The sequence below is a fragment of the Callithrix jacchus genome, chromosome 15 (genome assembly GCF_049354715.1).
Source record: "Callithrix jacchus isolate 240 chromosome 15, calJac240_pri, whole genome shotgun sequence".
In the NCBI taxonomy this organism is placed as follows: domain Eukaryota; kingdom Metazoa; phylum Chordata; class Mammalia; order Primates; family Cebidae; genus Callithrix; species Callithrix jacchus.
This window is the reverse complement of record NC_133516.1, coordinates 59,850,527-59,875,988: the sequence shown is the minus strand read 5'-3', so window position 1 is coordinate 59,875,988 and position 25,462 is coordinate 59,850,527. Positions and strand designations below refer to the sequence as shown.

The 25,462-nt window shown below is 36.5% G+C and overlaps 1 protein-coding gene across 17 annotated transcripts in view; it reads right to left on the bottom strand.

Annotated features, from left to right (window-relative positions):
• CNTN4 (contactin 4) overlaps window positions 1-25,462 on the bottom strand; it is a 994,033-nt gene that overhangs the window by 327,695 nt on the left and 640,876 nt on the right. For all 17 annotated transcript variants that reach the window (XM_078351515.1, XM_078351513.1, XM_078351514.1 and 14 more), the window contains 2 exons: window positions 20,737-20,863; window positions 11,465-11,640 (listed from right to left, as the gene is read on the bottom strand). In XM_078351515.1, coding sequence (XP_078207641.1) covers window positions 11,465-11,640; window positions 20,737-20,863 — 303 coding nt within the window. The remainder of the gene's footprint in view (window positions 1-11,464; window positions 11,641-20,736; window positions 20,864-25,462) is intronic.

Here is a 25,462-nt window from a genome sequence, read left to right as displayed (position 1 = left end):
TAAAATACACGACAGCTAGAAGGCAAATGCCTTGTTTATGTTACAGCCCACTCCGGAAAAGGTGCTGACTGGGAAGAGGATGAAGCTGGCCCTCGCTAGCACAGGGGCTTTCTGAGGCTAGAAATGTCATAACATGAACGATAACAATGCTTGAGAGACCACAGTGGAATGGTTACAGTCACAGGTAGGTCAGACACTCTAAACGTGATAATAGCCAGTTTCTAGGGCTTTAGAGTGCCAGACAAAGAGGTCGAATTCAGGGAAAATGACCTAGAAAAAGGAAGTCCAGAGAGCAGGACTCAGGGCCAACAAACTGCTCTGAATCACTTCAAATCACTGCCCCATGGAGAAAGGGCCAATCCTGCCTATTTCAGAGAAGGCCTGCAGAGGTCTGTTCAAGTGAGAGGCAAAAACGTACCCAGGAAAGGGAAAAGGAAAGGTTACCCTTTGAATTCTTTTGCAGTTCCCATTTTCATTATCTGGTCAAATCATATTTTATAAAGTTCAATACTCTGTTATGTTCTCCAGGGGAAAATGCCTGGTGTGAGACAAAACTTGCACTGATAATCCTACATTTGATGGAGGCCATCTCTTTAATTCTTTTCACTCTAATACAGTTAAGTTACAAAAGCACCTGATTTTAGTCTCATTGGAAGATATTTTTTCTTGATCAAAGTGGTCAGGAAAGACATGAAAAAGAACTATGCATATGTTGGTCTGTTTGTTTCCTGGAACCACTGCAAACAAATTACCACAGATTGAATGGCTTAAAACAAAAATGTATTCTCTCACAGTTCTGGAAATCAGATACCTGAAATCAAGGTGTCAGCAGTGCTGGGCACCTTCGAAGGCTCTAGGAGAGAATCTTTGCCTGCTTCTTCTAGCTTCTGTTGGCTTCCAGTAATCATTGGCTTCCCCTGCCCAATCACTCCATTCTCTGCCTTCATGGTAACATAATTTCCTTCTCACCTGTGTCTTCTCCTCACTCTCTTATGAGGACACTTGCCATTGAATTTAGGGTCCACCTGGGTGATCCTAGAAGATGTCATCTACAGATCCTTAATTACATCTGGAAAGACACTTTTTCCAAATTAGGTCACATTCACAGTTTCCAGGTAGACATATCTTTTGAGGGTTGTAGTTTAGTCTGTTAGGGCTGCTATAACACAATAGACTGGGTAATTTAAACAAAAGCAATGTATGTCTCACAGTTCTGGAGGCCAGGGAGTCCAAAACCAAGGTTCTAGCAAATTTTTGCCTAGTGAGGGCTTTCTTCCTGGTTCACTAACTGCCACCTTCTCACTGTACCCTCACATGGCAGAAAGAGCAAGGGAGCTCTTAGAAATCTCTTTTCCAAGGGCACTAATCCCATTTACAAGGGCAGATCCCTCATGACCTAAGGACCACCGAAGGCCACACCTCCTAATATAATCACATTGGGGTTAGGATTTCAACATAGGAATTTAGGAGGGATATAAATATTCAGTCTGTAGCAGGTACCATTGAAATCACTATATTCAGTCAATTAGATTCTGACTCAACCATAAGTGAAAATGTATGTTCTACAGCACCCTAACCTCGCAAATGAAAATTCTTGAAAAGTCTTGAAAAAAAAAGGCATTGATATAATTAGAGAGATTTTGACATTTTCACCCATTCAGAAAGTGAAAATTTTCCCTGTTTTCCCCTGAATGGCAACACCCGATTTTTGACCAAAACTTCAGTGCCTAAAAATGAAACAAAAAAAAAATCAGAATTATTTTAATATTTGTTTACTGAATTATTCATAACAATGAAACAAAAAGGAGGGACATTTTAGTACCTTGGTTGTTTTTTTATTGCAGTACAAAATATTAATTGTTCTCTTTTAGCCTTAATGTTTTGTAAAAGTCTGATGAATCTTGCTTGGACCTCCATCAGGTTTCAATTGCCAATTTTCATATGTACATATCATACTCTCAGAACCTTCCTGATTTTAAAACAATCTCTATACTTCATTATCTAATGTCACAAACTGCTTTTCGTCAGTCCCCAAACTGGGTTCCGGGATGACCAAAAGGAGGTATACATAATAAACTATTAATAATAGCTTCAATTAACTAGCATCTGTACTTTAGTAATTCCTAAGATTTACCTTATGAAATTTTTAATTGACACCAATTATCGCCATTAATGTCTTTCTGTCTAGTACTATGCTCAGTGGCAAAAACTATCTACTAAGGCATTATTTCAGAAACTCAGCAAGTTTGGGTTTGACTTCTTCTAACTATTTAAATAAAAATATTTACCCTTTTATTGAAAATCAAGGCCTTCCATTGATAAATGCTTTCAGTTTTGACAACCAAATGTTCCTAAAGTTGATTACATTTCAATTGATCTAGTCACAAATTATTTATCTAAACAGTCATCCATCAACATTTTATTGCTCAGAAACAAAAGTTTGCCTGTTTAAGTAGCCTTACTAATTAAAAAGCAGTCAAGCCAGTTATGAGTTTAGCCACGTATCAAGCTCCCAGCTATTGTTCTGATCGACTGTACATTTTACTTATTGGCTACAAAGGATAAGCTAGTTTGAATATCAAAAGCAATAAACATTTGAAAATTACAGTGTATAGAAGCAATGATCAGGGCTCAAAAACCAGATTGCCAAAATTCCTAGCGTGAATACAATATAAAATTCTCAATTTAATACAGTTTTCTATCACCACCACTACCACCACGAGGACCACGCCTGCCACCATGATTACAATTGTCAGAGTGTACCCCAGTTAAAGAGAGCTCAGATTAAGACTTACGGTAGTAGTCATAAGGAAGATCTTTTTCAATGAGACTATCTAATCAGTTGCTGTTTATTCAATTGATGCAGCATAAAAAATGTTTGCCACTTAACTGATAAGGCTAACTTAACCTCAGAATGGAGTGATTTATTGTATTGCTTGACTCTCTTTTTAAAAATTTTTCAGGCGGGGCGCGGTGGCTCAAGCTTATAATCCCAGCACTTCGGGAGGCCTAGGCAGGTGGATCACGAGGTCAAGAGATTGAGACCATCCTGGTCAACAAGGTGAAACCCCGTCTCTATTACAGATACAAAAAAATTAGCTGGGCATGGTGGTGCGTGCCTTTAATCCCAGCTACTCAGGAGACTGAGGCAGGAGAATTGCCTGAACCCAGGAGGCGGAGGTTGCGTGAGCCGAGATCGCGCCATTGCACTCCAGCCTGGGTAACAAGAGCGAAACTCCGTCTCAAAGAAAAAAAGAAATTTTTTTTCTTTTTTTTTCACTTCATTCCACAATAGCAGAAGAGTTACTTTATTCATAGATACCTTGCTTGAAGTCACAGGAAGGCCAAAATGCAGTGGCTTTTGTACCTAAGGGCTCCTTTTATGTAACATCTCCATTTTTCCTCTTTTTTATTTTTTTAATACTTTTCATCTTCTATTCCGTTCCCCTTAACACATGCTCAGAGGGTAGACATGCAGGGCATGAATGGTTATTAGTCTAGTTACTTTTCCCATGTTAAGTGAGTTATTCACAGAGACAAGCATAGATATCACCCATTGCTTCCTCCAGAATAATACCATCTTCCCCATGACCATGCCAATGCCAGTCTCCCTACAGCAGGCAAGTAACCACATTTTGTTAAAAGACTTAATTTTACTATTAGCAAGAGGGAAGTACTTATGTATGACCTACAGTCATCTACAACCTGAGATGATGAGTAGCTTAAGTCTTTTGCTTTGCAGATCTGAACTGTCACAAGAAAGTGAAAATTCCAGGACGAAGGCCCCAAACAATGTTGATAAAGTAAGCAGTTTGACAGGCTAAAATCTGGAGTCATTAGATATTAAGATTATTCTCTGGGAAGCTCTTCATAATAATCTACATTTAAAGTGAATCTTTTTCACATGTGGGAGAGAAATGATGTGGTAGTAAGAAACTTATAAAAATATGTCATTTACTGCTTGGGGATAAGCAGTTTACCAACCACAGTTATTTACCATAAAATATCAATATTCAAGACGCTTCACAGCCTACTTGCAATAAATTGGAAATCTGCATCTTAACTTTTAGAGCAGAAATATGGTTATTAATTATTCTCATTATGAAACCTGAAACAAATTATATTAAAATTAGAGTCACAAATATATGCAAAATCGTGGCAGATAAAATTATGCTTTTAGATGTTAACAGCAAATCAACAGTATGATAGCATCAAGAATACCTACAACTAAAAAATTAAAAACAAAAGCAAATTTATGACAGATGTACTTACTATATCAAAAACGGTAAATGTAATAAAAAATTCAAGTTTGTGTATAAAGGAAACATTTAACCAACCACCCAAATCTATGGTTTGAACATAAACTCCATTGATAAAGTGTATAGTTTTTCACAACATAAGCGAAGGCATACATGTAAAATGCTACATAACAGGCATCTGCTCAAGACTCAGGTGACCAGGTTCCTATGCTGGTCCCTTCTCCCACTGTTGTATCATTGGTGAAAGTTATTTCACTTCATTAATTTTCATGTTCTTCATCTATAAAATAATACATATGCTTCTTTGGGTTGTGTTGAGAACTAAATGGAATAATGCTTCCAAAGTACTTAGCATAATATCCAACATAGAGTAAAACATTATCACATTTATTAAGCCCTGACAATGTGCTACACAATGATCTAGGAGTTTTACAATTATTAATCGATTTGATCCTCACAACAAGGGAGGTAAACAACCTGAAGCAAAAAGAAGTACCTTGTTCAAGGTCACAAAACTATAGAAGCGGAATTTCAATCCAAAGAGTTTTACTCTAAGGCTTGTGCTCTTATCTATACTTAGGTATAAAATGGTCGTTATTCATACAATTCAGCAATTCCATTACTGGGTATATATTCAAAAGAAAGGAAATCAATATGTCAAAGATACATTGGCACTTTTATATTTATTGCAGCACTATTGACAATAGCCAAAATATGGAAGCAACCTAAGTGCCCATCAGTGGATGAATGAATAAAGAAAATGAGGTACATATTCATGATGGAATATTATTCAGCCATAGAAAGAATGAAATCTTGTCATTTATGGCAACATGGATGAACCTGGAGGATATTACATTATGCTTAACTAAATAAGCCAAGCACAGAAATATAAATGCCACATATTCTCAATTGTATGTGGAAGTTAAATAAGTTGGTCTTACTTAGTAAGACAGAATCAGAGTAGAAAGTAAAAGAGAGGTAACTAGAGGTGGGGAAAGGAGGAAGAAGGATAAGGAGAGACTGGTTAACAGATAAAAAATTATAGATAGGAGGAATAAGTTCTTGTGCTCTCTAGTAGTATAAGGTGACTACAGTTAAAACCTATTTACTCGTTCAGGCATGGTAGTTCATGCCTTAATCTCAGCACTTTGGGAGGCCATGATGGGTGGATTACCTGAGGTCAGGAGTTCGAGAACAGTTTGTCCAACATAGTGAAACCCCATCTCTGCTAAAAATAGAAACATGAGTCAGGGGTGGTAGCAGGTGCCTGTATTCCCAACTACCTAAGAGGCTGGGGCAGGAAAATTGCTTAAACTAAGGAGGTGGAGGTTGCAGTGAGACACCTGTGTGACAGACAGAGACATCTCCTCAAAAAACAAACAATAACAAAAACGCACACAAAAACAATTTACTTTAATTTTCAGAAGAGATAATTTTGAATGTTCCCAACATTAAGAAATGATAGCTTAGTTGTATGAGGTGATGAGTATGCCAATTACTTGTATTTGATCATTTATACATTGCATACAGGTACTGAAGTATCACACTGTAATCCATAAAACATGCAGTTACTATGAGTCAATTAAATTTCTGTAAGTGATAGTTATTTTAAAAAGATAAGACATGGAGGGATAGAAAGGGAAATGGAAGAGAGAAGAGACAAGAAAACACAGAAGCAGTTATTGCATAACTTTCTTATGCTGGAAATGATTCTGGGATTTTACATATGCTTTACAATGTAATCTTCCTAACAACCCTAAAAGGGAAGTGTAGTGGTGTTGGGAATCTGGAGTTCTAGAGACATAGGACACACAGAATGAAATGGAACAATTAATGACACTTCATTCCATCTAAACATAGTCAATATAACGTCTCATCTTCACAAGCTCACATTCCTAAGTTAAAAAAAGGGGGATTTTTATTGTTCATGAGTGTAGGCGTGTGTACTGAAATTTTTTTTAAAAAAAATAAACATCCAAGTTTATATGACAGAGAAAAATTGCTCAGCTAAGTCAGACTGTGCACAAAGATCCTCAGGCAGATTTAGACTGCAATGCTGGGCTGCAGAAGTGGGCAGCTAGGGTGATGGGGCTGCAGGACTTCATTCTGTATAGACACAACCTCTGGAAACACCCCCTTCATTAAACTGTGCAAATAACGAACTGAAATCCCCTCTACTTTCGGCCTTATCTTCTGATTTATTTATCTATAGAAGAATTTTTTTAAATATTCAACTTGATTTTGCTCCTGGACAAAAGGGAGTGTAGAGGGAATGAAGGTTGGGGAGGCATGCTTATGCTCAAATAAGCTTTCCTTTGAAGCACTTCATGAAGCTGTGCACAATCTCAGGCTGACTTTCCAGGATACAAGTGAACTTTGATGGCTTGTTTGATGCATTCCATACATAAGCATCTGTTTAATTTGGGCCAAGGCCTCCCTCACCAATACAAACACTTATGAGAATTAAGATGTCCACTGTCTTCTATATCAACCTCAAGGTGAGAATGCTGGCACTCACTTCCAATTCACTCCAAACGACCATCAGAATATGCTTGACTCAGTGGTTCAACTCATTTCTTATGCCCCACACATGGCATCTAATTCCTATTCATTCAGTGACCATTATCAAGTTCATTAAGTACCAGGTACAAAGGATCTAGTCAATCAAATTTTATAGCCCTAGCTGAAATCGAAGGACTAAAAGGTAGAAGGGGTATGGTAGTAGGCTAAGTGACAGTGACAGAAGTGATTGCTGGTGGCTTAATACTGGAGAGTGACTGAAAGACAAAATGGGTTCCCAATTACATTACAATAATGTATGCTTATGAAAATGTCCATATCTCATCAAGAGGGGCATAAATTATCCTATCCTTATTTAAGCAAAGAAGGATTTCTATTCTAAATATATTGACTGAAGAAAGTGGGAGGAAGAGTAAGTTCTTAGTAGTCTTGTCTCTAGTTAGCTATAAATTTTGCTTATGTGAGTTAATTTAATTTAAAAATGCTAAATGCTAATACAAGACATGACCAAATTCTGTATACAAAAGCAGCATGAAAATATTTTTAATAATCAATAGAAATAATGTCTACCTTATAAGACTATCTTCTGAATAAAATTATAGAAAGTATACAAATGAGATTTGAAAACAGTGACATGGTAAACAAAAGTGAAGGGTTGTTTTTCTTATAAATTAGGATGAATCTAAAGCAGAGTAGAGCCAGCACACATGAAACTCAGAGCTGAAGACTGCCTTTCCTTGGCTCTGTAACTTATTAACTGTGTATTAAAAATGAGTAATTCAGTTACTCTAATCTTCAATTTCATTTTCAAAAAGATACAGGCCAGAAGACATTTAATGTCTTTTTCAGCCATAAAATTGTATGATTAAAAAGGAAGAAATATTCTCACTTGCATGGTGTAGTATAGTAAGTGTGGCCAAAAAGCAACATTTTTTTTCCTTCGATGATCATGACAATATGTGGAGTCACAGAAACTAGTAACATTCAAAAGATGTCATTGTCTTGCCTCACTTTCATTAATTCACTGAAGAAAAAAATTTTATTCTAACGATATGAAAATGATTTTTAACACAGGCAATGCCTTCTGATTTTTTTTTAAATTTAAAAAAGATAGGGAAAAACATCTAGAAACTATGAATTGATGATCAAAAAGCTAAACTCCAGAAAATGGCTAAAATAGAAAGGGTGGGTTTGGATGTATAAAAATACATATCCTTGGCTGGGCACTATGGCTCATGCCTGTAAGCACTTTTGAAGGCTGAGGTGAGTGGATCACAAGGTCAGGAGTTCGAGACCAGCCTGGCCAGCAGAGTGAAACCCTGACTCTACTAAAAATATTAAAAATTAGCAGGGCATGTTGGTGGGTGCCTGTTATCTCAGCTACTTAAAAGGCTGAGGCAGGAGAACCGCTTGAATCTGGGAGGTGGAAGTTGCAGTGCGCCGAGATCGCGCCACTGCTCTCCAGCTGGGGCAAAGATGCAAGACACTGTCTCAAAAAAAAAATATCCTGAAATTAACTTTATACATATATTTTCTTTGTTGTGTTACTGAATGAGCACATAATACAGGAATTCCTTTATTCAAACATATAAACAGCTAGGAAATATTAGGATGGACAAGATAGTCTTAGTTCTCTTATAATACACATTCTGTCATAGAAGTAAAATAATAAATGAGAAAAAAAATATATACAATCATTCTAGTTTGTATTAAATTCAAGAAAGTGAGCCGTAATCCCACCATGTTGGGAGGCTGAGGTGGGTGGATCACATGAAGTCAGGAGTTTGAAACCAGTCTGGCCAACAAGGTGAAACCCGTCTCTATGAAAAATACAAAAAATTTAGTTGGGCATGGTGTTGTGTGCCTATAATCCCAGTTACTTTGGAGGCTTAGGCAGAATAGCTTGAACACGGGAGGCAGAGGTTGCAGTAAGCTGAGATTGTGCCATTGCACTCCAACCTGGGTGACAAGAGCAAGACTCTGTCTCAAAAAAAAATTCTAGTATACTGTTATGTAAAAAGCAGAGGGCTGGGGGAAGGTCAGCAGAGAGGAGAAATGATGGAAATTGCTTGTTATGTTAGACAGGGCGATATGAAAACTTTCCCTTAGGAGGTCATACCTAAATTAAGAACTGAGGATCATAAGAAGTCAGCTGCATGAAAGATCATGAGAAAAGCTTATCAGGCAGAGGGAATGAAAGTATCAAGATCCTGTTGCAAAAAATAGTTTGTCATTTTTGAGAAATTAAAATGAGACCATGGTAATGAATTTAAGATTTATTCTAAGTGCAGTAGAAGGCATAAAGCAGGAAAGCAGAATGATCTAATTTACATTTTTTAAAAGATTACTCTGGCAGTTTTATGATGAATGGTTAAGGAAAGGCTTGAGAAGATGCAGAGAGATCAGGTAGGAGTAGATGTTGTAGAAACAATACATCCTGATTTTAGCAAGGCCTTAGCAAAGGTTCTCACTACTTTAAAAACACGTGGGTGAAATTGGAGTTCAATTATAGTACATTAGCTAAATTTGTAGCTGGTTGAACAAGAGTGTCCAAATAATATTAAATTAAAGGTTTAATCTCATTTTAGTGGAAGTTCTCTAGTGACACGCTGCCCTGTCCTGGTCAACATGTTGTATCAATTATTTGAATGGAAACACACTTATCAAATTTTCTGCTGACACTAAACTAGGAGAACAATCAATATGTCAGATTGAAAAAAAGACTTAAAACAATGTCCAATATGATGGAACAAAGGGTCACTACTCAGAATATGAATTTATTAGGGATAAATATGACATTCTGAATTGAGGTTAATAAAACAACATGGTTGAGTGGCTCTGGATGAATAGAAATTTATAAGAAATTCTTTCTCAGATTTTACATGACTATATGTTTAAAATAAAGTTGCAATCTGGGGCTCATACTTAAAAACGAAGATTAAATAAATATTATTGTCAGCTGCATTAACTGAAAAAAGTTCACATCATGAGATACTACTGTTTCCAGGATTCCCTGCAAAAATTAAGACACATATATATGGAATTCTGTGCATTGTGATGAATTGGTGAACTTCCTGTCACTAGCATGTTTCAAACCCTATGAGGATCAGCCAAGGATTTTGAGGGTGGCAGGAATGCCTACATCATACATGATATACAGGCAAAGTGGATTCCACTTCCTGGTGGGTCCACAGGTCAACCCGTCACAAACTGAGTGGTAGAGCTTTTTTTTTTTTGCTAAACTATTCTATTTAAATGACTGTCCTGGAATATGAGATTCTTAAGAGCTGGTAATTTGTTTTTTTAAATATAAGCTAGGAATAAAAAAATTGGGGTATAGTATTTCCATCTCCATTTTTTTTTTTTTTTGGTGTTACTGTGTTGAAAATTTCCTACACTATGACATCCAAAATTCAAAGAATTACAAGATTTATTAAATACTGAGATTTTCCCTTACTCTGAGAGTACATGATTCTATGGTTATTTCCAAAAGTTAATCCAGCAAGATTTGTCATTACTAAAAATTATAGATATAAGACTTGAATTAAACCAAAAGAAATGAATGCTTTGGTTCTGTTACATTCACTCACACATATCATTCTCTTATTATTCTGCACACCTAAGAACATTTAAAAGACTATCTCAAGAGACATTCACAAATAAAATAATCTTGGAATCCTGCACATACATAACACTTAATAAAATTAATTTCTCAAATAATAAAAATACCACCAAATGGCAATAATAAATTAAGGACTGGATATTGGGTATATTTGATGTTGAGTTCCTGGAGAGGATTTTGCTAATGAGAATATTCTACAGTGATACTGCCAGCAGACTTCATAATTATGAAACCTTTGACTAATGCCAAAATGCACTGCTAGATGAGTTGGGATTTCATATAAGGAAATATATAATCACATGCAAATACATAAACCCTTAAAAATGTAGCTGAACATCAACCCTCAAAGGTGACTATACTCAAATGTATGCTAACTGCTCTTTTCTATGGATTTTATTTTCAAATTGTGATTTCTAAATTTCACTTTCATATATTCATGGACTTTTGTTAAATGGTTAAATGGTGGTCTTAAGAAATGTTTATTTATTTTTTAAATATTCTGAACTGGAAATAGCAAAGGTGCGTAACAATTTGTCCCCATTTTTTGCCATTATTGCAGTTGGTTTATAATTTTTCTACTCTGTGAAATAAGAAACATTTAGAGAATTATAGGATTAATTGACTACTGAGTTTTTTTCCAACTCTGACCCTTATGGTTAAAGTACTTCTCTTATTGACTACTAAATTACTGGCAGTTCAATTGCTTGCTTATACACGGTTGATTTAAAATGTGTGTGTGTGTGCGTGTAAATCTGTTGTTTACATAAATTTATAGATGTGTCAGTCTCTGTGTGAATTTATTTGTGCATAAAGCAAGCATCATATAGTCAAATTATCATATAATCAAAGTATCTCAATCCTTATCAAAGTAGAAGAATACCTATGTTCACTTAGATTTACAGTTTGTTCTACAAACAAAATTATTTCTAAAATGTGAAAAAGAGTAAAGATCATGTGACGAATTAAAATCTAGTTTCTAAAATGAAACTGCTATAAAAGGTTTTTGGTATAATAGTACACAAACTCAAAGTAACATTTGCAGCATTATGTAATTGCTACTTACAAGCAAACTGAAGCTTTGCTTCCCTGCTAACAATTGTTCCAAACGAGTTTGTTGCTGTGCACTGGTACGTTCCAGCATCTTGGGTTTTATTGGGGTTATTGATCAACAAGCTGCCTTCAACAACACTGTAGCGGAAATCCATACCAATGTCAACATCTGTTCCGTTTAACTTCCACCTATAGTACAAAAACGCCAGTAGATAAACTCTTGTCATAATATTCGATATTTCTGAATTGTCTAAAATATATAAAAACTATAAATAGCATAAAAAATCATTTGTGACTTTTTTTAAAAAGCACAATTAAAAATTTAGAAATGCTCTACCCAGCAACAGTAATATCTTAAGTGCTTATAAAAAGAACATGTCTTTTAAAGTAAACAATGATATTAAAATTTTAAGAACTATTTTTATCACTACTTAGGATGCTACAAACACTTCACTTTTTTGGGGGGTGGGTGGGCACAGATTTCCATAGCACCTTGTGCAACGTTCTTCAAATTGGTCTCCTCAGTAAAAGTCCTTCTAGTTTGCAGTCATTCTTTAAATAGGTCTATACAGATGACAGCGTATACTATTTCCAGGTAGATTGCTGAGTATCTGATGAAACTGCAGCAGAGTTTCTTTGATTTGGTCCTTAATATGACTGCAATGGCTGGCTGCAAAGCTGAGGAACTCTAATGATCTTGAGCTGCGGTGGGGACCAAACCTGCCCTAAGCATGGATCACTTTGAAAATCTTCACCAGTGGTACACAAACATCAATCAACCATCCCAGCAAACTGCAGATTAGGCCATTAGATAATCGGGGCAGAGACTTTTTTTTTGTCCTTCTGTTTATTTATGTGGATCACCTATGTTATGTGACTAGAGTATTTCGCCCAGTAAACTAGTTTTAGTGGGACTCACACATTTTAACAGCAAAATTTTGGTAATAAGGTCCATGTTTTTGTTTTTGTTTTATTTTACAACCAATGAAATTCCAAACAGTGACAGCTTATCTTGACCAAATCTCCTTTCAGAAGTAATTTAAATACTTAGGAACTTTTGGCAGTAATACAACTCAGTGACTATTTCATTTTTTTACTCCCATAAAACTTACACAGAATATCAACTAATGAAAATAGCATAGTAGGAGTTTGGGAATTACTAACAGTATCACAATAGCATTCACACCAGAATGTTAAAAATTAATGAAATACAGCAGCACAAAGAAAATTGATCCAAAATCCATAATGGGAGTAAAGAATGAGAGCCATTAATCTTATCTTCCTTAAATAATAAGAATCACCATTTAAATATTTGTGTGTGTGCACATGCATATTCATTGTGTATCATCTTATAACATTCTGGGTACTATGGTTTTCTGTATATAATATAAAAGGATTTAAATTTAAAAAATGTAGGTGAGTTAGTTTCAAGATTTTAGATGTCTGGTATCAGCAGAGGCAAATATATAGAAGTGTAATCCCTTCTTTATGTCAAGACCTCTGTCCCACTTCAAAGCCAATTGTCTTTTCTTTTTTTTTTTTTGTTTGAGATGGAGTCTCAATGGGTCACCAGGCTGGAGTGCAGCTGCGCGATCTCAGCACACTGCAACTTCCGCCTCCCGGGTTCAAGCAGTTCTGCCTCAGCCTCCCATGAAGCTTGGACTAGAGGTGTGCACCACCACGCCCAGCTAATTTTTGTATTTTTTAGTAGAGACAGGGTGTCACCATGTTGGCCAGGGGGTCTCGATCTCTTGACCTCGTGACCCACCTGCCTCGGCCTCCCAAAGTGGTGGGATTACAGGCATGAGCCACTGTGCCCGGCCTGAAAGCCAATTTTCAATGACACCTCTTCCAATGAAGTCTTCCTTGGTATTTCTAGTCAAAACTAACCAAAGATGACTCAGTGTGGTGGCGCATGCCTGTAATCTCAGCACTTTGGAAGACCAAAGCAGACAGGTCTCTTGAGCCCAGGAGTCTGAGACTAGCTTGGGCAACATGGCACAACCCTGTCTTCACAAACAATACAAAATTTAGCCTGGTGTGGTGGTGCATGCCTGCTTGTCATCCCAACTACCCGGGAAGCTGAGGTGGGAGGATCACCTGAGCCTGGGAGATTGAGGCTGCAGTAAGCCAAGACCACACCACTGCAGCTGCACTACAGCTTGGACAACAAAGTGAGATCTCACCTCAAAACAAAAACAACAAAAATTAACCAAAGCTTTGCACAATCTTCTACATCTCCATGCTCCTTTACATAGAATTCCGCGTTTACTGTAGTTAATTTGCCTAAATCACCTTTGTATTCTCACTTTAGCCATCTAAAATCTAACACTCTCATTGTGCTCCATAAATGCCTGTTGAATGTAATTGATTAAATATTTTAATTATTTGCTAGATATTTTAGCTTTGAACATCCACTATTTATGAAGCATTCCAGCACACACAAACACAGCAACATATGTTTATTCACGTCTTTGAAATGTAAAAATTTAGAAGCAAGAGAGGTAAGGAAGGTAGACCAGGAACATGAAATAGAAATATAAGGTAACTTTATGTGTTTGTGTATAAGAAGATTGGGATTAGAAACTGACAGTGTTTTAGTCTCCACAGTAATTCTCTGTGCTCTGACAAAGAAATAAGCAGTAAAGACAGAAGAGCCAGGTTATATTCCAGCAGCTCTATACGCACATGAATCTCTAGAACTGACTGTCTGCGCAGACATTTTTTTTGAGTCAGCTGATCACGTCTTGGCCATAACTCTTACTTCAAATGATAGTAGAGCAATTTAATATGACAAATCTAAGAACTCAAAGAGGAAATTGCAATATAATGTGAGCTGCAAGCAGAGTGTGGAATTTAGGAGTAGGACCATGTGAGTCTTTTTAGAAAAGTGGTTGTGGGCATAATGAGAGCTCCTCTGTAGGTTTGTCTACACTAGTCATCTCAACCAAAATGCTGTGCAGGAAATCCATTAATCTACTTTATCACCTGCTTCTACATACAAATAGCAAAGGAAAAGGGATTATTTAGAAAATAAAGTGCTTTCTCTGAAATGCAGTTGAGTCTCTATTATGAAGCACTATACCAGGTTTTATTGCAGTGCAGTCACTGTTCATTCCAATTGAATGCGGATTGCACTGAGTTTCTTATCTCATTGTTTACTGAAACACTCTTAAAAAATTCACAATTTATTTTCAATGTTTGAGGAATCTTTTAAGTGTTGGTAATATAGAGGCAATGCTGATTTGGAGCAAACAGAGATTTTCCCAAGGGACAAGAGGAATTTGTGAGTCTCATAACCTGATTTCTGAATCACTTAAGGAACCACGACTCCACTCTCTCCAGAGAGTGGAATTGTGCACAACCAAACACTGATGCTGTGAAGCTCTGGAGAGTAAAATGTTGTGACTTTGCTGGGAAGGTATCTATAGGATAATCCTCTTTGTTTGTTGATGGTTTCAACTTGGCACTAAGGGAAAGGAAGGACATTTATGACTTGGAATTTGTTTTCTGCAAACCTCACAACGAAAGTACTCTGACCAAGTACGTGAACATTTCTTTATCTGGAAAGGGATGCTGAGTGCATTAAGTAATGTCACATGTCCTTAGGGAAGCTTAATACAAGGGAAGTTGGCACAAATTAAAACTTCTTAAATTTTTCTGGGTCTGGGTCAATCCTTTCAAAATTGAGGGGCAGGAAACAATGAAAAGAGAAGGCTCCATTGAGGGAATAAACACAAAGAAGAAAGGTCAGTTGCAGTGTCTGAGGGGAAAACCTAGTGCTGAAGATCCCCATGGAGACTCACTTTGGAATTTCTCCTACTTGTTCTTTCCCCTCAAAATCAGCCTGAAGACTGAAAAAGTTCAGCGAGAAAGGTGTCTGAAAATACCTGATCTCTCCATTCTTCCTTTTGTGCTTTCTTTCAATATGAGGAATTTTTTAGCTCCCAGGTACCCGTCTGTTATTGTTACAGAGAAACTGCGAAAGTATAAAGGCAAGACGTACACTGCAATAAATTGCTAGTGCATTTGATTAAAAAGTTTTATTCTCAGTGTTTCTTGGCAATCTAAAAACATAATAGGTTTCTGTTTCACTGCTTGTTTTAAATAACAAGGCAAGCTCCTTTATCTAGAAACACAATGTTACAAAAGCGATGTTAATTAAAAGTCACAGTTTGGGGAAAAACAAAGCAGCAACTTGCCAAATTCTGCTGCAAAATTTGTTTTCAGTTATGGCTAACATGTGAACTTACACTTGGCTATGTAAGGAAAACAGGGACCAGTTAACTCATCATTTATGTATCTAAGAGCATTTTCTTCCTGCATTCTTTACTACATAGTATTTAAAAATCTTTGATTTAGCCTTGGGTTTAATATATTCTAGGGAATAACTATTCATTCTGGCTTGCTCAAGACATTGCTAGGTCTTGAATAATTCCTGGAATATTATGAACAGCAGCCTTCCGCTTTAAAAAGTGCCCTTAGATGATAAATTATATCTTCACCCTAATTATAAGGTCAAAATTAGAGAGTTGTTGTTTTCTTACTTTCAGGAATGTACTCATTTTCCTTATCCATGTGATGAGAAACCATTCGCCCTCCAAATAGATGAAAATATTTCCTTTTCTTGAAGGCTTCAGTGACATTTACCCTCCCCATCCTGAATTAGACTTTCTTTCCTCCAGGGCACCCTAGAACTTGGACATTCTTTACTTGTATTTACATCATAGTACTCCAACTACATCCACATCTAGGCAGTCCTCAAATTAACAGTACTAGAACATGTTGTAGAGTTGATTAACCTTGAATACTCAGACCTAACATGGTGCCTGGTGCATTGCAGCTGCTTAATATACAGGTTTAAATACTTTGTCTAGATGACATATTTTTCAGAATCCTAATATATGGCCTAGTTCAAAGAAGAGCTACAAAGGTTGAATCTTGGATGGAAATTCTGTTATTTTTCTATCTCTGGTAATCTTTAAGCCAATCCCATTTGCCCTGGAATTCAGTTTGAAAAACACTGGTGAGGTATGAATGATGAATAATGAATATATTTGATAAATGAATGAATGGGAAAGTGAGCACATAAAGTAAATTCTAAAATAATACCCACTGTACGAATATTGCCATCCTTTAACTTGCACTGAATGTTCTTTACCCTCTGCCTATTTGAAAATTACTGATCTCAGTTCAAGTCCCATTTCTCCCTACCTGATGACTGCAATCTCTCCTAAACTATAACATATATATTTCTTTGGTTTTTACACATAACATTAGCTATTGGTTGTTAGCCTAAAGTTTCAATTATCATATTTAAATAGGGGCATAATATTTATGAGATGTATGTTAAGTTATAAAAAATCACAAGGCAATGAAAATCTGTGTTTAAAAGGGTTATTATCACTTTAGAAGTCTGCTGTATCTACTTTGATTATAACCACTCCCTCTTAATGGTTAATTATAATCTTTAATTTTGGCTTTTCATTCCTGTGATATTCTTTATAATTTTATCATGTATGTTATTATCATTTGAAAGCTTTCAGAGTATGACACCCTAAAATATGCTGCTCTGGCATACTGACTTTTATTTATTTATTTTTTTAGACACTGGATCTTGTGGTCTGTCACCCAAGATGGAACGTAGTGAAATCACAGCCCACTGCAGCCTAGAACTCCTGGACTCAAGTGATCATCCCTCTTCAGCCTCCTGAGTAGCTGCGACTACAGGTGTGCACCATCATGCCTGACTAATTTTTAAATTATTTTTGTAGAGATGGGGGTCTCACTATGTTGCCCAGATTCATCTCTAACTCCTGGCCTCAAGCCATTCTCCTGCCTCAGCCTCCTAAAGTGTTGGGATTACAGTTGTGAGCCATTGTGCTCAGACTATATTGACTAAAGGCACTTGGAAAACAGCAGGTACAAGACTGCCACTTTCATCTTCATTCTTTTTCTAAAAGGCAAGAAATGAAATCCCCATGCCGGAGATGCCCTTTCTATATTAGAAGGATAGTAACATTCTTATCATCAAGGACAGGAAGCTGAGACAGAGGAAACTTCGTCTAGACCTTGTTCAAATATTTTATTCTAGCTGCCCACATAATTTAGTTACTTTTTCACAATTTATTACTCTTTGCCCAATTCAGTATATAAACATGCAATGAAAACCGCATTTCTGGGTTTTCATTTTCTTATGATGGATCCCTTGCCACGTAAAACTTGTATTAAATAAATTAGTATGGTTTTATCCTTTTGATCTGCTTTATGTAAATTTAATTTTCAGGATCAGCTGAAAAATCCTAAGAGAGGAGAGGTAAAGTTTTGCTTCCTCTGTATCTTGAACAACCACTCCATCTCAACCACTTTCAAACTTTAGCAGTATGAAATTATACACTATGTATTTGGCTGTGAACTGGTTTACTCAAAATTATGTTCTTGAGGTCCATCCATGTTGTTGCAGCTGTCACTCATTCATTTTTACTACTGCATGAGGTTACCTCGTATGAACATACCAGGTTATGGTTATTTGTGAATATGCTATGAACATCATTATGTACACTGGATCATAGAGCATATGCATCTTTAGCTTTACTAAGGAGTGCTTGTTTTTTTTTTTTGTTGTTGTTTTGTTTTTCTTACAGTGGATTTTACCAATTTACATTGCTACCAGCAGTGTTCAATCAAGGGTTCTGTTTGCTCTACATCTTCATCAACAAACTCTCAGTCTTTTAAATCTGTCAACCTGGTAGTTTTGAAAGGGTATGTTGTTGCAGTTTTAATTATATACTTCTGTTCCCTCATGATATTGACAATCTTCTTATTTTCACTGAATTTTTGGTTTTCATTTTCTTAGAAGTACTTGTTGAAGTGTTTCACTCATATTTCCATTGGGTTGTTTTTTACATTCAGTTTGTGAAAATTCTTTAGTCTGGGTATTAATCCCTCCCCAATAACAAATATATTTAAAGTCTTCTTCAAGTTTAAAGCTTGTAATTTTGCTTATTTCAGTATATTCTACTGAACATAAGTTTTCAATATTAATACAGAATTTTCTTTTATAAGTTGTACTTTTTCTGTCATATTTAGGAAATATCTTCCTTCTCCAAAGTCAAAATATATATACCTATTTGCTTTTAAAAGTATTGCAAATTTTCCATCTAGGTCTTTTATGCACTTGGAATTGATTTTTGTATATGCTGTGCAGTTGGGGTCAAATTTTATTTCCTTAAACATATAGACAATCCATTGTCGAGTGCATCTTTTAAAAATTTGATTCTAATGTTGTCATGAATTTTAACTTCTTTTTATCTTCACAAGATAGTATTCTTTTTATTGTTCTGTGCAATACATTTTTTTTGTGGAATGACTAACGTTTACCATTTGCTTTACTTATCATTTACTCTTGTAGCTCAGCTCTTCTATCTGGAATCATTTTTTTATGCTGCCTCAAGTACGTCTCTTAGTGAAGGTCTGCTGGAGTCAGACTTTGGTTGCTGTCTGCCTCAAAATGAAGGTATTTTGTTTTCCTTTTAAAAAGGTATTTAGGCTATATCTATAAATTTGACAGTTTCTCTCAGCATACTGAAGATCCTTTCTTCTGTCTCCTGCTGTTTTGTTGCTGTTGAGAAGTCAGCTGCCAGATCTCTGAATGTTATCTTATTACAACTTTGGCTACTTTTATGATCATCTGTTTGACTTGGTCTTCTACTATTTCACTATTCTAGACGTGACTTCATTTTTATTTATACTGCTTGAAGTGCATTGGCTTCCTAGAGCTATAGTTTGAAAGTTTTAATTAGTTTGGAACATTCTTAGCCTGCTCTTTAAATAATGCTCATGCCTCAGTCTTTCTTGTTGTTTCTTCTGGAATCCTGATGAGATATTTTTTCTCTTTCTTTTTAAAGTACTCTGCTTCCCCTTGTCTCTTTCTGCTGCCTCTGGAGGATTTCTTCAGACCTATCTTGCAGTTTACAAACTCTCTTTTCAGTTGTATCTCATCTGCTACTAGAACCACTAGGGTTTAATGTCTGAAATACAAAATTACCTGTGATTTACAGCCTCTTTGGAAGTCAAGCTTATTTCTTGTTCACATTTACTCTAAAGATGTAGCCCTCATATCCCAGGTTTATTCTGGGAGATGTTATCATGTTGGATTCTCCTATGGGTTGTCTAGGCTTTGTCTTGTGATCTTTCTTCTTTTGAAGCCACGGAAACCAAAGCTCAATTCATATTTGCAGTTTATTAACATGAAAATTGTCTTTAATATTCAGCTTACTTCTTGGGTTTGAAACCCACATACTTTTGGACTTCTGACATTTCTCACTTTACTGCCAGTATACTAATATAGTTTAAAATGTGTTTTTTTAGTTAAATATATGTGGTTAAGAATTGTTAATGTTTTCAGCAAGGAAGTCAATCAGGATATTTAATTCCCAGTACTATGAAAAACAGAGGTTGGATACTTAACTTTTCATGAAACAATCATCTCGTTAGAGTTTCAGGATATTCTCTGATGCCTGTCTAAAAGCTCTTTATGGGCTGGGCATGGTAGCTCAAGCCTGTAATCTCAGCACTTTGAAAGGCCAGGGCAGGCAGATCACTTGAGGTCAGGAATTAAATATCAGTTTGGCCAACATGGTGAAACCCCATCTCTACTGAAAATAGCAAAATTAGCTGGCATGTGCCTATAATCCCAGAAACTCTGGAGGCTAAATTGCGAGAATTCTTTGAACCTGGGAGGCAGAGGTTGCAGTGAGCTGAGATTGAGCCACTGCACTCCAACCTGGGTGACAGAGGAAACCCTGTATCAAAAAATAAAAATACAGCCAGGCGCAGTGGCTCGTGCTTGTAATCCCCGCACTTCGGGAGAGCGAGGCGAGTAAATCTCTTGAGGTCAGGAGTCAGAGACCAGCCTGGCGAACAGTACCTGGGATTACAGGCATGCACCACCATGTGCAGCTAATTTTTGTATTTTTAGTAGAGAAGGAATTTTGCCATAGAACATGGCTGCACTCGGTAGCCCATGCCTGTAATCCCAGCTACTCAGGAGGCTGAGGCAAGAGAATCACTTGAACCTGGGGGGCGGAGGTTGCGTTAGCAGAGGTTGCACACTACCCTCCTGCCTGGGCAACTGAAAGAGCAAGACTCCATCTCTAAATAAATAAATAAAAATTAATTAATTATTAATTAATGCTATTTATGTAGTCAGCATTGTATAAGTATTTGTTGATTTTAATAACAGAAACTATATGCATGGAAACACATGCTTTTAAATCAACAAACCTGATATGAGGTTTTGGATTTCCTTTAACTTCGCAATTGAGCTTCACTTTTTTCTCCTCAGAATCCAAAGGGAACATTACAGGACTTGGTTCTTGAATAAAAATCGGGCCATGCAGTGTGGAATCATCTGCAACGAGAAGAGAAAATGTGCAAAATGAAGAATACCTTCCAAATAGGAACAACAACAGGGAACAACAACATAAAGAAAATAATAGAAAGAAATTAACAAAAAATAGTGAGGCATAACAGCCTTCGTGTCCGCTTCTGGGAAAAAAAATTCCCATTCAAAGTTAATCTATGGATTAGAATGAAGTGAAAATATGTGCTTTCTTATTTCACATTGGTCACATATTTTACTAACGACTTCCAGGTACAGGCTGCTAGATGTCTCCCTTTCTTCCCTCTACGTATTGTTCTGCTTGTCTTTAGCCTACCCCTTTACTTTGTGTGTCCTGTATCCCTTTTGTGCTGCTGTCATTGTGGATGTCTGTCTAGTGTCATAAAGCTAACATTTTTTTCTGTGCTGTAATGAGATGATATAATTAGAAAGAAGCAAAGATGATATGGTAAATAAGTCAATAATGAGTAGTAGCTCTGTATTGCTAATATATACCACAGTTTCTTAAAATGACTATGTAGGCAAATAAAGAACAACCTATAGTGTTTATTCTCAAATTATCTGCAGTGAAGAACTAGGTTGTTTTCCCAACATCTCATGAAGCCATATATGGTCTACCTTGCATAAATATCACATAGCTGGTACCACACATGACTCAGCAACACCCAAACTGGTCTATAAAAGGTACAATGATTTGAGTCCAGTGATTATGTGCTTGGATGGTGAAGCCATGTCAAACAGTCATGCATTTCTAAGTGCTTTCTCTCAACAAGAGAAACTGGATGCATGAGACTTACTTTGCCATGGAGCAGTAGCAAAATTCAAAGATAAAAATGATCCACAAACCATATCTTAAGTGGCAGTATAGAGTACATATGCTTCTAGATTACACATACAATATTGTTCAAAATGCATCTCACCACTTATGCCCATGAAAGTGATTTTCATTTTTCAAAGTCAAGATCAAATTCTTTTTCCTAGAAGACTCTTCTAGACCCTCACCTTTTTCCTTTAACCACTTAATTAAAAAATTATATTTCCCAAGACATTTATCTTTTTCTAGTGCATTTGATGGAAAGTACACTTTCTTTTCCCTTGTTTGGATTATAAGCTCTTTGACACCTTGCTGTATTATACCTATTTTTGTATCTCTTGTGGTACCAAATACAGTGGTATATATACATACAGGGTGATCAATAAGAATTTGTTTTATTTCAAAGTATTTTTTTCAATTTTTAATGTATTCAATTAGCTTGTTTAGGCATGGCATGATGAGTTGTGAGGTAGAATCACCAGAGGCTATGATGTAAAGTCACATTAAATATCACTCAGCAGCTGACAGTCCACATCCACTTATATGTGATTATTTTGAAGGGCAAGAATTGCAACTGCTATCCTGGAAAACCTTCATAACCAGACTTTTGTCGATAGGTGACAGGACGAGACTGAATTCATTCAGGTGCATCAGTACAGAGAAAAAAGAATAAAGTTGGTTTCAGGATCTAGGTGAAGCCTGGCAAAATAATTTCTAAGGCATTTAACTCAGACATTAAAAAAAAAACCCTTCATGCTAAGGTTGAAATACAAGAAAACTTAAGAAGACAAAATGACCAAACAGAATTCTATCTTATTATAGGGGACTGAGGACAGCCCATGATCTTGTTGCGAGAAAGAGAGGGATGAAGATTCAGAAAGACCATGGACTGAGTTTCAATGCCTTGCATCAAATACTAACTCCAGGACCTCTAGAAAATCACCTCGTCTCTGTATGTCTCAAATGTGTCATCTAAAAATCAGTAAGATTGGACTAGGCCAGTGATTCTATATGAGATAAAAATGGGAAAACAAGCTGGGCACAGTGGCTCATGCCTTTAATCCCAGCACTGTGGGAGGCTGAGGCATGGAGGACTGCTTGAACCCTGGGCAACACAGGGAGACCCCATCTCTACCAAAAATTAAAAAAATTAGCTAGGCTTGGTGTGTGCCTATAGTCCCAGCTACTCAGGAGACTCAGATGGGAGGATGGCTTGAGCCTGGGAAATCAATGCTGCAGTTAGCCATGATCATTGCCACCACACTCCAGCCTGGATGACAGAGCAAGATGCTATCTCTAAAGAAAAGAAAACAAAACAATAACAAAGAAAAAGAAAACAGCCAGGAATATTTTCCCAAAAACACGCATGTACTTACACATATAATCTGCATTCAAAGATGTCATGAAATATATTGCCACTACCACTGTCTCTCCTTACTCCATGCACAAAATACCACCACATCAATAAGAAGTTTAAATAACCAAAAAAAATAAGATTTATGAAAGCACACAAAATAAAATCATAGAATAAAAGTATACAGACAAGTACTTTTTAAAAAAATACTTGTGTTTAAAGTTGGATATTTCAAAATCCAGACAGTTTCATTTCAGATTTTTAACAATTACACAGATATTTTCAAAACAAATTTAGGTACTGGACAAATCTTAGCTCATTTTGATGGTAAAGAATTAAGTGAATTTTGGGCACATCTAGGTAAATTAAAAATGTTATTCATCAAGATCACTAACATAGCAGCAAGTTTGGTGGATTTTCTCTAAGGGAGAAATATTTCCATTGTTGTCCCCAATTCCAAAATTATGTGTGTGTATATATAATATCAATCATCTCAATTCATTGGTGTTCCCTGATTTGAATTTCATACAGAAATATAGACTCTATTACTAGTAATTCCAAATAAGAATAAAACATAATAATGATTACTCAGGATGCAGCTGAGAGGCTGTGGATTAACATCTGTACTATTTCTCAATGTAGCCATGCCATATTTAAATAACAAAAAGATATTTTTTTCTGTGTATTTTGCAAAAAGAATTGATAATAATGAGGTTTTACATTCACTATAAATAATGCACTCCAACTAAAGTTTTTATTTTCTCATAGTTAACCAAGCTCACTGCCTGAAAATTAACATTAGCATAAAGGGAACAGTATTTCAGTTCTCATCGAAGGAAATCCACAGGCATGAGCTATTTGGGTTCACAGATATGAAGGAAGAGATTTTAGAAAGTTTAGCTATCCAGGTATTACAACAAAAAAACAAAAACATATATCCTAGCTTTTAAACTTTTGGACCAGGGTTAACAATGATTTTGAGAAAAAAGAGTTGCTTTATTTCACAAAAACCTTGAGGTACCTGGGTGAGACAGAGTCCTGAGAGAGGAGCTGTGAGATGAAACAGGGAGAGAGGCATCCCTAAGTTTGTTCTATCTCTGTGTAGTTGCCACAAAGTGACTTTCAAGTGTCTTGAAGGCACACACAAAAGACTGCGTTTACCATTTTCAAAGCCTAGAAGATAAAGTTCATCCTTTTCTTTGTTACAGTAAGTTGTTCTATGTAACCAGAAGAGTGGCTGTGATTTTCAGTCAAAAGAGGTAAAGGAGCATCTCAGCAAATGACAGAGGACAGGATATAACAATACAATGTGTCTCAGAGTTAGACTGTAGACCACCTGCATTATTATCATGCCATGCTTGTTTTATTAAATCTCAGTCCAGACTGACTACACCAGAAGAATCTGGGGTCCATTAATCTGCCCTTTAACCTAGCTCTCGGGTGATTCTTTTGCACACTAAAGTTTGAGAACTTCTAACACAGATCCTTCTATTCCTAGCTTTCCATTTCCTAGGAACAGAACATCAGCCAACATCAGCTTTAGACCCACTCCTAGACATTTTGTGTTGGAAAAATCTAACCAACAAATCTTTGCTTCACAACATTTAGAAAGGTAATTTTAGCACATGCCTGTGTGGACTAATAGTTGAGAAGGAAGCATTGAGGACAGAAAGCTATAAAACTAACTCACATGAATGTGTCAAGGTCTAGGACTGATGTACAAACTAATCCATTCTCTTATTTATTTATTTTTTTTGAAGCAGGGTCTCACTATGTCACCCAGGCTAGAGTGCAGTGGCACCATCTCAGCTCACCGCAACCTCTGCCTCCCAGATTCAAGCAATTCTCCTGTGTCAGCCTCCCAAGTAGCTGGCATTACAGGCGTGTGTCATTCCCAGCTAATTTTTGTATTTTAAATAGAGATGGGGTTTCACCATATTGGCCAACTGGTCTCAAACTTCTGACTTCGTGATCCCCTTGCCTTGGCCTCCCAAAGTGCTGGGATTACAGGCGTGAGCCACCATACCCAGCCAACTAACCCTTTCTTAGAGCACCTGTAGTTGAACTCCAGAAGCTAATCGTGAGATACCCCACCCTCCCCAACAAGTACTGCACAGAACTGACAAAGAGCAGGCATCCTTAGAGATCACAACAGTCCACTGACCTATAAAGTTTATCTTCACTTGATAAACTTTATAGGTCAGTGGACTGTGTGTATTCTTAACCACTATGATTTCTCTATTTATTTATTTATATTTATATTTTTTTTATTGCACTTTAGATTCTGGGGTACATGTGCAAAACATGCAGGATTGTTGCATAGGTACATACATGGCAATGCAGTTTGCTGCCTCCATGCCCCCATCACCTATATCTGGCATTTCTCCTCCTTATCCCTCCCCAACCTCATACTCCCCACTGCACCTCCCCTTTTCCCCTG